Source organism: Salmo salar, chromosome 12 (genome assembly GCF_965601325.2).
Source record: "Salmo salar chromosome 12, fSalSal1, whole genome shotgun sequence".
In the NCBI taxonomy this organism is placed as follows: Eukaryota; Metazoa; Chordata; class Actinopteri; order Salmoniformes; family Salmonidae; genus Salmo; species Salmo salar.
The window spans coordinates 60,688,579-60,700,586 of record NC_138302.1 but is presented as its reverse complement, the minus strand read 5'-3'; the positions used below and the strand labels follow the sequence as shown (position 1 = coordinate 60,700,586).

At 41.9% G+C, this 12,008-nt stretch overlaps 1 protein-coding gene across 16 annotated transcripts in view; it reads left to right on the top strand.

Moving 5' to 3' along the window:
• Positions 1-1,034: 1,034 nt before the first annotated feature.
• LOC106565371 (CUGBP Elav-like family member 4) overlaps positions 1,035-12,008 on the top strand; it is a 104,850-nt gene continuing 93,876 nt past the window's right edge. For all 16 annotated transcript variants that reach the window (XM_045691569.2, XM_014132406.3, XM_045691567.2 and 13 more), the window contains exon 1: positions 1,035-1,659. In XM_045691569.2, coding sequence (XP_045547525.1) covers positions 1,422-1,659 — 238 coding nt within the window. In that variant the 5' untranslated portion in view covers positions 1,035-1,421. The remainder of the gene's footprint in view (positions 1,660-12,008) is intronic.

Below are 12,008 nucleotides of genomic sequence, written 5' to 3'. Positions count from 1 at the left end.
TTAGAATAAGGCTGTAATGTAACAAAACGTAGAAAAAGTCAAGGGGTCTGAATACTTTTCGAATGCACTGTATATGTGTGTGTGTGTGTGTGTTTGTTTGTCAAGATATATCCCAGCATTCAACTTAGTCTATAGCATCAGATTGGCACATGTAAGTGGAACCTGGAGCTGTTTCGAATGTTGTAGCCTTCCCTCTCTCTTTGCTGCCCCTTCCCGATGTGGCCGTCTATCCTGCTCGGCGGTGCTCCCAGACTTCCTTCTCTTCAAATACATCTACATCAGAATCTGAACAGAATAGATGCCTCCTCGAGCTCTAGGCTATACTGTGCGACATGTCTTCGACTGACACATCCTAACATTCCCTGAAACATATTTTAGCCACCGATGTTGCCTTTTAACTCGGCTCGAGGATTTCAGCACCAGGCACTGTCCACCTACACGCTATTCAAGCGGTTCAAGCTCCTGTTGTAGGTATTTAGGTAAATATTCTTCGAATGGTTCTACACCACTTTAATGGCCTTTCACTCCAAATCAAAATGGTTTTCAATCAATCAGTGTTGGTTGCCTATTGGGGTATATTTTGAAAGGAACATATGGTAGATACTGTGTATATATATATATGTGTGTGTGAGAGAGAGCAAGAGAAAGAGAGAGTGTACGACTCTCGTTAGTCAGCACCTCTTCAAAATAATTGGGGTGTGCGTCACCTCATGCTTTTTACTAGATATATATAAATATATAATAGCATACTATTATTATTATTATTATGCCTATTATTTCCCTGCAAATGTGGCGTGATTTACACTTGGTTGACTATTGCACAAAGAACCGTACAAATTCACTCTTTTCTTTATTTATAAACCCCCCTTCTATTGGTGGAACGTACCAACGGGAAGGGGTAGAGAAAAGGCTGTGTAACACAAACATCGAGTTATAGTGGTTCCCCTTGTTCCATACCTCCCCGCAGTCCTTGCAGCTCTTGAGCTGGCCCCGTTCGTTTAAACCGAGAACACCCATACCGACTTCTCAATGCAAAAAATAAAAGGGAACCCAGAAGCAGGGACTAGGGGAACGAAAGGTGTAAATAGAAAGCGAAAGCTCTTGGTCTCTCTCTCTCTCTCTCTCCCTCTCATCTATTTTACTAAATGAATTAATGAATTATTAACTAGAACATAAATACAAGGAATCACGCCTCCACCGGGACCAGCAGACAGCTCCAAGCCTTTGATATTCGTTTTAGCCCAATGATACATATGTATACTTATCCATGTACATATTTGCCTTGGTAGGACTAGAAGCAGGACCAGCAAGGCTTTTTTGAATAACATTTTTGACCAATACTTCGGAAGCTTCTACACAAGGCCACCAAGATTGCGCTGCTGCTGCCGCCGCTGTTACCACAACTCATTGCCGGTCCGAAGATGGCAACTTTAACGAACGGACAGGTGGATGGCACAAACGGGCTAGTGAACGGATTAAGCCACAGTCCAGCGGGCTGCGGGGGCACCATCCCTATGAAGGACCACGACGCTATCAAACTGTTCATCGGGCAGATACCACGCAACCTGGACGAGAAGGACCTCCGGCCGCTCTTTGAGGAGTTTGGCAAGATCTACGAGCTCACCGTGCTCAAGGACCGCTTTACGGGCATGCACAAAGGTGGGTTGAGCCTACTACTCGGTCAAAGAGAGAGCGGGATCCCCATCTTCATTCTCTTTTCTCCTCGGCTCCCGTCGCCGTTTCCTGTCACGAATGTCTGTCCATGGCTTGCAGTCTTGTTCCCCCTGGTTCGGGAGACAGGACTGACACGTATTGGACACGTGTGGTTGTTGAATAGTATTACTTGCGTATTTTTATAGTAGTATTTTTGTGTCATTTACTATTGTAGTATACTCTCGACAGGTTTCATGTTATCGGACAAAGGAATAGTCCATTGCTATAGTCTGGATTCCGTAATGAATATTGAGACATTTCAACTAACATATACATGTATTAATGTCCTGAGTTATCCAGACATACAGCGCTGGCACGAATCACGACAGCTAATATTATGTAACAATATTAAGAGCATGTGCCGTTCTCTTGTATCTTTCGAAGTGTATGCTACGTGTTAAGAGTAACGAGTCACACATATAGTCATTGTGCATTCATTCACAAGTGCAAAATCACCCTGCTTCGATGTTAAAACATTTCTCGAATATACCCGTGGAGCCCGTGGCTTATTGCCCACGGCACCTTGCACTCTGTTGCGCGTGATGGCAAGTGTCCTGCAATAGGAAAGAGGGAGGGAGGGGAATTGTATGTGTGTATGTGTGTGTGTGTGTGTGTGTGCGCGTGCGAGCTCGTGCGTGTGCGCGCGGGCTTGTGTATGATTTTCTGAGCAAATGTGACCAATATTTGAGATTTTACATAATGCATTCTACAGTATCCCCTACCTAAATCCATTATATGTGGTCCACCCGCCTACCTACCATATGTCATTGATGTTATGCTCTAGTCTAGTGCCTGGCATCATGCATGGAGATGTTTTGTGTTTTTGGAGACAGGTGTTCGAACAACCAGCTTATACATAGAGAGAGGTATGAAGGACTGTGCGTGTGTGTCACGCGTGCGCGCGCTCGTGTGTGCAAGTGCGAGATCATATCCTACCTATTGATATGCTATACCCTTTGAGAGCTTGTCAACCCTTTGGTATTATGGTAATGGTCCAGTTGTACAGGCAATATGAATCATCCAGAGTATTGATATTACAACAAAAACTATCAATAGATAACATGAACAATACATCCCATGTGGGTTGACAATTCTGGACATTACAGTGAACTACAAAATCAGTAATCAGTAATCATCTGAAAATGAAAAAGCACATGTATAGTTCTTCGATTGAAGGGTTCAATTGATCTGCAACACCTGGAGGGCATTTTCAGACTCCACAGGCTCACTTAACATGGGGATGTTAAAGTACAAACAGAGCTAGTGTTTCAGCTTTCCAATCCTGGTAGTATCCCCTAACCCCCGACCTCCCCCCATCCTCTGTTAACAACGTGACATTTTGCATGATGATGAAATACAAATAAATCAGGAAGGAGGGAGGAGGAGATTGTCGGGGAAGAGGGAACCAAATGGAAGAGTGTGAAGGGGAAGAGGAGAAGGAGGAGAGAGAGGAGATTGTCGGGGAAGAGGGAACCAAATGGAAGAGTGTGAAGGGGAAGAGGAGAAGGAGGAGAGAGAGGAAGGGAGGAGGGGGGAGGGTATATATTTTATTAATAGCCCAGCTGTAGTAGCGATTCCCTGTCTAACGGTTAATCATGCGTGGCCCGTGAACTATGGGCGGCCACGCCGGGTGATTCTAGGAACTGTCTCCTCACAGCGATATATGGCCTGGCCTCACAGGCAGCCCCCCCCCCCCCCCCCCCCCCCCCGTTTCATTAGTGAGCCCCCACCCGCAGCACCGCTCTCATATTTTAACTAGCTGGAGGTGCTAGCCCTCTCACTGGCTAGCTGGTTGGCCAAGACGTTATATATATATACACTCCTTCTCCCAGCCAGACCAATATCCCTACACCTCCCCGCAAACAGGAGGTTTGTCAAATGTTTTTTTTTTTTTACTTTAAAGTTGCTGTCAGGTTATGTCTGAATGTTTTAACTTGAGTAAAGAATATTTTGGTAACCTTTTACTTACAGCTAACAGGTATAATGTTTGTTACTTGTTATAAGCCTTTATAATATGTTATTAGACTGCTTATAATATTTGACAGTGTCATAGATAGGAAGGTGTTATAAGACCTGCCGTAAGGTGCCATGTCCAATCATGATCTCATGTCAAGTAACCGTTGTCTTGACAGAGGTAGCGGTTTTCATTTTGACTGTACTGGCCTAGACAGACTCCCAATGTCGGTGACATAGCATGGTTAAGAACACGTCATTGTTTTCATCATATTTTGGATACATCTACAAGCTGGTAAAACGTGTGAATGGCAACGTTTTCCAATTGTGGTACAAAATGTAGTCCAAAAGATGTATATCAAACAAGGGCAATGTTGATCTATAAACAACTTAAGGGTTGAAGTATTGGTATTAATACTGCAAGAAAAGTGAACAACACTAGGGTCTGAGAATATTTGCAGCCTTTAAAAAAAAAAGTGTTGACTCAACTAAAAAAATCAAGGCAACCAGCTGCAATACAATTTCTAGTTTGCTCAACAAAATAGCATTGAAGTTGATTAAACTTAAAATATCCAGACAACCAGCTTCAATGCGATTTATAGTGTACCCAACTTTTGAGCATATTAACTGAACCAACATACATTCTTAAGTTGAATTCTATGTTCGCTCAACTTTTAATTTTACGTTGATTGAATATAATTCAACTTGAGAATTTATTCAGCCTTATTTGTGTATTTCCCAGTGTTCCTTGCCCTTTGATTGAATTGTAGTTACCACCCATTAGTGGATTTTATAGCGACAGAAACATGGTTGTTGAATTCGCTGGAATTCAGTCCTGTAGTCTTCACTAAGTGAGTGTCTATCAAGTTCACTGACGACACGACGATGCTAGGCCTGATCACCGGCGACGATGAGTCAGCCTACAGGGAGGAGTTCAGTGACCTGGCAGTGTGGTGCTGGAGCAGCAACCGCTCCCTCAACGTCAGCAAGACCAAGGAGCTGATCGTGGACTACAGGAAATGGGGAGGTAAGCACGCCCCCATCCACATCAACGGGGCGACAGTGGAGCAGGTATACAGCTTCAAGTTCCTCCGTGTCCAAATCACTAAAGACTTAAAATGTTCCAGACACACACGAACAGTCGTGAAGAAGGTGTGACAGTGCCTCTTCACCTTCAGGAGGTTGAATAAGTTTGGCATGGGCCCTCAAATCCTGAAAAGGTTCTACAGCTGTACCATTGAGAGCAAATTAACTGGCTGCATCACTGCTTCGTATGGCAATAGCACCACCCTCAATCACATGGCGCTACAGAGAGTTATGCGGACAGCCCAGTACATCACTGGGGCCGAGCTCCCTGCTATCCAGGACCTCTATATCAGGCGGTGTGAAAGGAAGGCCTGGAAAATCGTCAAAGACCCCAACCACCCAAGCCATAGACTATTTTCTCTGCTGCCGCATGGCAAGAGGTACCGGTGCATCAGGTCTAACACCAACAGGCTCTTGAACAGCTTCTATCCCCAAGCAATACGACTGATAAATAGCTAACAAAATAACTACATGGACAGAGTTTCCCTTGTATCTTTATTGACCTTTTATTTCAGTATTTTACATTGTCTCTATGCACAGTATTTTACATTGTCTCTATGCACACTCACAGGGCCCTACACACTCACACACTGTCACTCCAACACAGACAAACACTCACTCATTTGCTCACTCACACATAATATGCACATATGTTTATACGGACCCTACACACCCACACTCACTTGCAAGCTGCTGCTATTTTGTTTATCTTATATCCTGTTGCCTAGCAGTGGTGGAAAAAGTACCCAATTGTCATACTTGAGTAAAAGTAAAGATACCTTAAAAGTAAATTACTCAAGTAAAAGTGAAAGTCACCCAGTAAAAATTCTTATATTAAGCAAACCAGACAGCACCCTTTTCCTGTTTTTTATTTACTTATGGATAGCCAGGGACACACTCCAACACTGAGACATAATTTACAAACAAAGCATTTGTGTTTAGTGAGTCTGCCAGATCAGAGGCAGTAGGGATGACCAGGGATGTTCTCTTGATAAGTATGTGAATTGTACAATTTTCCTGTCCTGCTAAGGATTCAAAATGTAACGAGTACTTTTGGGTGTCAGGTAAAATGTAAGGAGTAAATTATTTTCTTCAGGAATGTAGTGAAGTAAAAGGTGTCAAAAATATAAATGGTAAAGTAAAGTACAGATACCCAAAATAACTACTTAAGTACTACTTTAAAGTATTTTTACTTAAGGACTTTACACCACTGTTGCCTAGTCACCTTACCCCTATACATATCTACCTCCATCATGTCAATATCCATGCACATGTAAATACTTTTTAAAATATTTCCTGTGTATAGTATGCTTACTTACTTATACAATAAAGTATTTCTTATTCTTATTTCTCGTGCGCTTTTTTCTAGTAATACATTGTTATTGATAATTGCATTGTTGGGTTTTGAGTTTGTACTACTAAGCTATATGGAATTGTTTGATATAAAAAAAAAAATGTATGAGAAAATATTTTTGCCCTTACTGCTATTAGCCCAATAACTGCTATTAGCCCATTAACAGATTCACTACATGGAACAACAGATAGTCCCCCCAAAAAAATCGAAAGGAAGTTTTTTCTGAAGTGTTTGTTCTATGTCTGAGAGATGAGAAAGATCAGAAAACATATATTATAATTTTTTTTTACATGTATTTAACCCCTTGTTTTTGGCACTAAACAGTCTAAGCCCTGTCTAAGCCATGGGAGGAGCGGGGGATCTACTAAGTTACATATAATTGTTTTAAGAAGGCCATACCAAGGATAATTTTGCAAGTTTAATTTTAATTCTAAGACCCCTTGAAGTATCAAAAGAAAATAAAAACATTATTTGATTAAATAAATTATTTATCCTTACTGCTATTAGCCCATACAAACACATTGAACAACAAATAGTCCACAAAAAAAAACATATAAAGGAAGCTTGTTCTGAAGTGTCCATCCCAAATCTGAGAGATTTCAACCATCCAAGGTGTCAGATTTCAAAAGGCTTTACGGCGAAAGCAAACCATGCGATTATCTGAGGACAGCGTCCAGCACACAAATGCATAACAAATAATTTTCAACCAGGGAGTTGCAACACGAAAGTCCGAAATAGCGATATAATATATGCCTTACCTTTGAAGATCTTCTTCTGTTGGCACTCCAAGATGTCCCAGTTACATTACAAATGGTCCTTTTGTTCGATAAAGTCCTTTTTTATATCCATAAAAACTCAGTTTAGCTGGCGCGCTTCAGTCAATAATCCACTCGATTTCCCTCCTTCAAAATGCATACAAAATGAATCACAAACTTTACCAATAAACTTATCCAAACAAGTCAATCAACGTTTATAATCAATCCTTAGGTACCCTAATACGCAAATAAACAATCAAATTTAAGACGGAGAATCGTTATTGTCTTTACCGGAGTTTAACAAAAAGAACGCACTCTCTCTTCCACGCTCTTGGAAACACTACAGCCAAAATGGGAGCCATCTAGAAAAACTACAACTTCTGGCTCATTTTTCCAAAAACCAGCTTGAAACTCTTTCTAAAGACTGTTGACATCTAGTGGAAGTCTTTAAAAAAAAATAGGGGTTAAAATGATTAACTCCCCTAAAGATTCTTATAAATAAAGTATTCAAATGTTTAGTATCTACACCTTTACTACTTCTCCTGTCCTCCATATGCTCTATTCCTCTTTATTTTCCTGCTGTGAAGGGTTTTCCCCCTGTTTCACAACACTGCCCTTTATTTGACCTGATGGACAAACCATTGTTATTGAAAAAACTCTAAAATGAAATGATTTTAGCTGGTTTGGACATATGAAAATACCTGTAACAAAGATTAGTGTGATTTAGTGTGATTGTTCAATAAAGCTCTGAACATGTTAACAACTACCACCTATAGATGCTATTAATATGCTATTACTAATGTCATGGTGACATGTTATAATAGCTAGATAGACAGCCTCTTCCTTTTTCCATTGTCTCACATTCCTTGGGTACTACTCTACTATACTATTGCCACTCTAACCTGTCCTTCAAAAAACGAAATTAAAAAAAAGTAAATGTAACGGTCGAACGCAACCTGGTAAATGTCTAATTTGTCAGAAACCAAATGTCAGCAGATGCTGCTAAGACGTACATGCACTCAATGATTTTGTCCCATCTCTCGTACTGTGTCACAACCTGGTCACGAGCTAGTATCACAGCAACGAAACCACTTTAAAAGCTCTATAAAGAAACTCTGAAAGTGCTGGACAAAGAAATTAAACACCTGTCCCCACTACAATATCATTAAGAAATAGAACCTACTGAGCTTTAAAAGCTTCTTATGCCGACACCTCTCTGCTGTTTAAGATCACTCATGACATTGCCCCACCATCTCTTAAGCAGTTTGTTACGTATTGCAAGGACAATACCAGGACAACAAGAGCTTAAACCAGAGGGGACTGCTTAACTCAGTTTAGGTCCACCAAGTTTGACCAGACATCTTTTTCAGTCAGAGCGTCTGGATTATGAACATCCTGCCAACCAGTGTGTGAGAGTGCAGTACCTTTGCTAGTTTCAAGGCATGACCTGAAAAGTGGTTAAAGGCAAACCAGTCATGTCATATATATATCTGTGACCAACCGAGGCATATTTGTATTCCTAGTCATGTGAAATCCATAGATTAGGGCCTATTGAATGCATGTTGCGTTTATATTTTTGTTCAGTATAGATAGATAGGGAGAGATTTTAATACTGTTATATTGTAGCATTGTATTGATGTATTCATGCTGTTTGTTTTCTGCCCAGCGACTACAGATGAAAATGAGCTAAATCTGGTGCAATGGCATGTTGTACATGCTCCCTGACAAATAAACAAATAAATAAATAAAATTGCCATAACCATCCCAATAATGACCCCATGTATCACTAGCAATCTAGTGTTTAAATTGCCGGCCCCTTGAAAGGGAGGTGGTGGATAGAGGAGGCTGAGGAAGGAAGGGAACGGGCACAGAGGTGACAACACTAGGCCTACATTCTCCCAATGATTTTATTTCTCTCCCCTCTGCGACTGGGCCGTACTAATAGAGGCCATTTATAACAGTCACCAGCTGCCGCCGTGCATGCTGAGAGGGACGCCGGCACAAAGACGGGCCACTTTCTCTCTTTTTTTGCAATGCAGCATGGGAGGGAGGGTGGAGATATGGAAGTACACTACCAACCAGGTGACTGCCAGAAACAGTCGCCCTCGTAATTCACCTTGGGTCAATGAGACGCTCCTAGCATGTATGACTGTAAAGTGTCAACAATGTATGTGTCCTTTATCATCAGTTGTTTTGGTGTAATAACAGTGTAATACCCATGTAGTAACAGAGTAATTGCATGTATTGTTAAAGCTCAACGAAAATGCCTTCGGAAGCTCTGCTTTGAGGTTTTCCTAGGAGTCCTTTGAAAGTGAAAGAAGCACCAGGAATAGGTACATTGATATCTTCGGGTGTTTTTTGACCAATTCAATTGAAAGGCGGACAGAGAAGCTCCCTGTTGGGCTTTCTGCACTCACCTTATTTGTCCTAGGTACTGGGCAGGCTGGCTGCACAGCTTATTAATCCTGTTTAAAAAATATGCCTTTCAAGATCCAGTATGATCCCCAAATGTCGCCTATAAAAGTAGATATGTCACAAACATCCACATGTAAACATTACTAAAACATATATCCAAACAATACATCGAAATGAAGTATGTTTTGAAGTATATGAGAGATATAAGAAGGCAACCAAAAAAATGCCTTATTCACTTCCATTCATTTTTTGGCCCGGTGGAGAACACCATCGTGTTCGTGAGAGTCTCTCTGCTTTCTATATTAGTTTCCAGATCAAACTGTTAGAACGTTTTTTGTGAGAAGACCAATTTTTGGGATGTCTCCTGATCGCCTGATCTGACAAACACCACTGTAGCTCTGCCACCTTCCACCACAGACGCGGAAGGACAACATCGGGCCGATGCGGTGGATTGAGAAACAGCCCATGCAAAAACAACAGATATATCTAGCTTAAACAGACAGATTAAGGGGATTGTTTTATTATGCTAATTTAGATTTAGGCACGGCGTTGATTTTAGGGGGTTAAGAGAGGACAGTTAAACTACTGTAACTTTATTGTGGATGGAGCGGGTGGTACACTGTACAGAGTGTTGATTGGCAGTTTGGGAAACAGCCCCTGGTAGCGTAGTTCTAGACCTGTTGGTTCACATTGGGACCCTTCTTCTTAGAGAAGCAATGGAAATCCTCATGAAATATTAAAAAATCTATTTTTTCATTAAAAATTCATCAAATCTGGATACTGACTGCTTTGAAAACTAGCTGAAACTGGGAACATCGTCAATGGACATAATGTCTGAAGGCACTGCAGTATCGTAAATGTAATACCCTGTGGGACTCTGGGAAGGTGTTACAGGTTGCCGCATTGGAAGTTCCTCCTGACAGGCAGCGAGGCGCTGAAACCAATGTAGCCTTTCAACAAGGAAAAGGAAAGAGAGACAGAGAGAGAGACAGGGAGAGAGACAGGGAGAGAGACAGGGAGAGAGACAGAAAGAGAGAGACAGAGAGAGAGAGAGAAAGAGAGAGGGGGGGGTGTTTTTCTACCAGGCTGTGTTAATGCACCAAGCGTTTTGGCCGCAGGATTTCACTCTTGTTGCATCATCCCCTCTGTGGGCTCTTTTTTCTCCTCACGTCGTTGGTTTGGGGTGTGTGTGTACCCCTCCTTCCCTCTCTCATCCCCTGCCCAGAATTCTCCACTCAGCTCCGTTCGGAATGCACACTCAGGCACCACGTCGTGCCCTGTTTCTATGACGACGTGTCGCGATCGATGTTGAGCGTTTTGTTGGGGAAAAGGGGCAACATGTGTCACCGACGAGGCCGTGTGTCGCCAAAATCCTCCCACCAGCTCAACCGCCCCACGCACACCTCTTGGTGTCTAAAAACATCCGAGCCTCAAGACGAAAAAATAGGGAGGAGAACGTGAGACGTGCCTAATTTGCCTAATCTGTCAGTGGGGACAGTTGTCAAGGTGCCTCGGATGCTGTTGTCCATTATGATTGTCCGGGATCATTAGTCCAGAGAGCTAGTTACTTACAGTGAGCTATGGTCATGTAAGGAGGAGAGGAATGGGGGAGGGAGAAGGGAAACGGTGAGGGGATCAAAGACTAGATGATTAGCATGCTAACTGCAGGTCGGGAGTTATGATTGCTGTCAGGGGGGAAGAGACCTCTTGCTATTGTGACCTCCTCATTGGACTCATTAAAGCCTGTGACCTTTATCATCATGAAGGAATGGGGACGGTCTGGCAGAGGACGCAGTCTCATTTTAGTTTAGGAGATTGACAGACACTGTACAGGTATATGGAAGTGTCGGTAAAACTCATGAAGTGGCACTTTGCGCACACACATCACACACACACACACACACACACCACATAGCTAATAACATGGGGGGAAATGTGAAAGCAGAAGAGAAATTGTTTGACTGATGGTGCAGTAAAAACAGATTCTCATCATCTCTTGCTTTTACATGTATCCTCATTCCTCTCAAATTACTTTTGGTGGAATCGTTGTCAGAACATGATTTAACACCGTAACAAATATGTTGTAACCGAGTCATAACATGTTGTAACCGAGTCATAACATGTTGTAACCGAGTCATAACATGTTGTAACCGAGTCATAACATGTTGTAACAGAGTCATAACATGTTGTAACCGAGTCATAACATGTTGTAACCGAGTCATAACATGTTGTAACATGTTGTAACCGAGTCATAACATGTTGTAACCGAGTCATAACATGTTGTAACCGAGTCATAACATGTTGTAATCGAGTCATAACATCTTGCGGTTTGTTATTGTTAATCTGTCACTGCAAATGTTGAGTTTTCCGATGTTAAGAGTGCTTGATTGACAACTGAATTTTCAATATGACATTAATGTGATAAAATGTGGTCTACTCAGCATATATGCGCTTATTAGGATGTCGTTCATTTGTCCACAGAGCAAGGCCCAGGGGATTATTGCTACGCTGACCTGGAGGGAAGGGACTCATCCCTTAGGTCAGAGGAGCTGCTGACCTCAGCAATCTTAGGGGTGCAAAATGTACAGAGGGGAAGCATAGAAACATTGTACAGGGAACGGAGCTACTGCTTGTCAGACTTCAATGAGAATGACAGATCTATAACTCACATTTCTATCTGAAATCACTTGGGTCGTACACATAACTACATAAAAGACCTCTTGTACTATTTG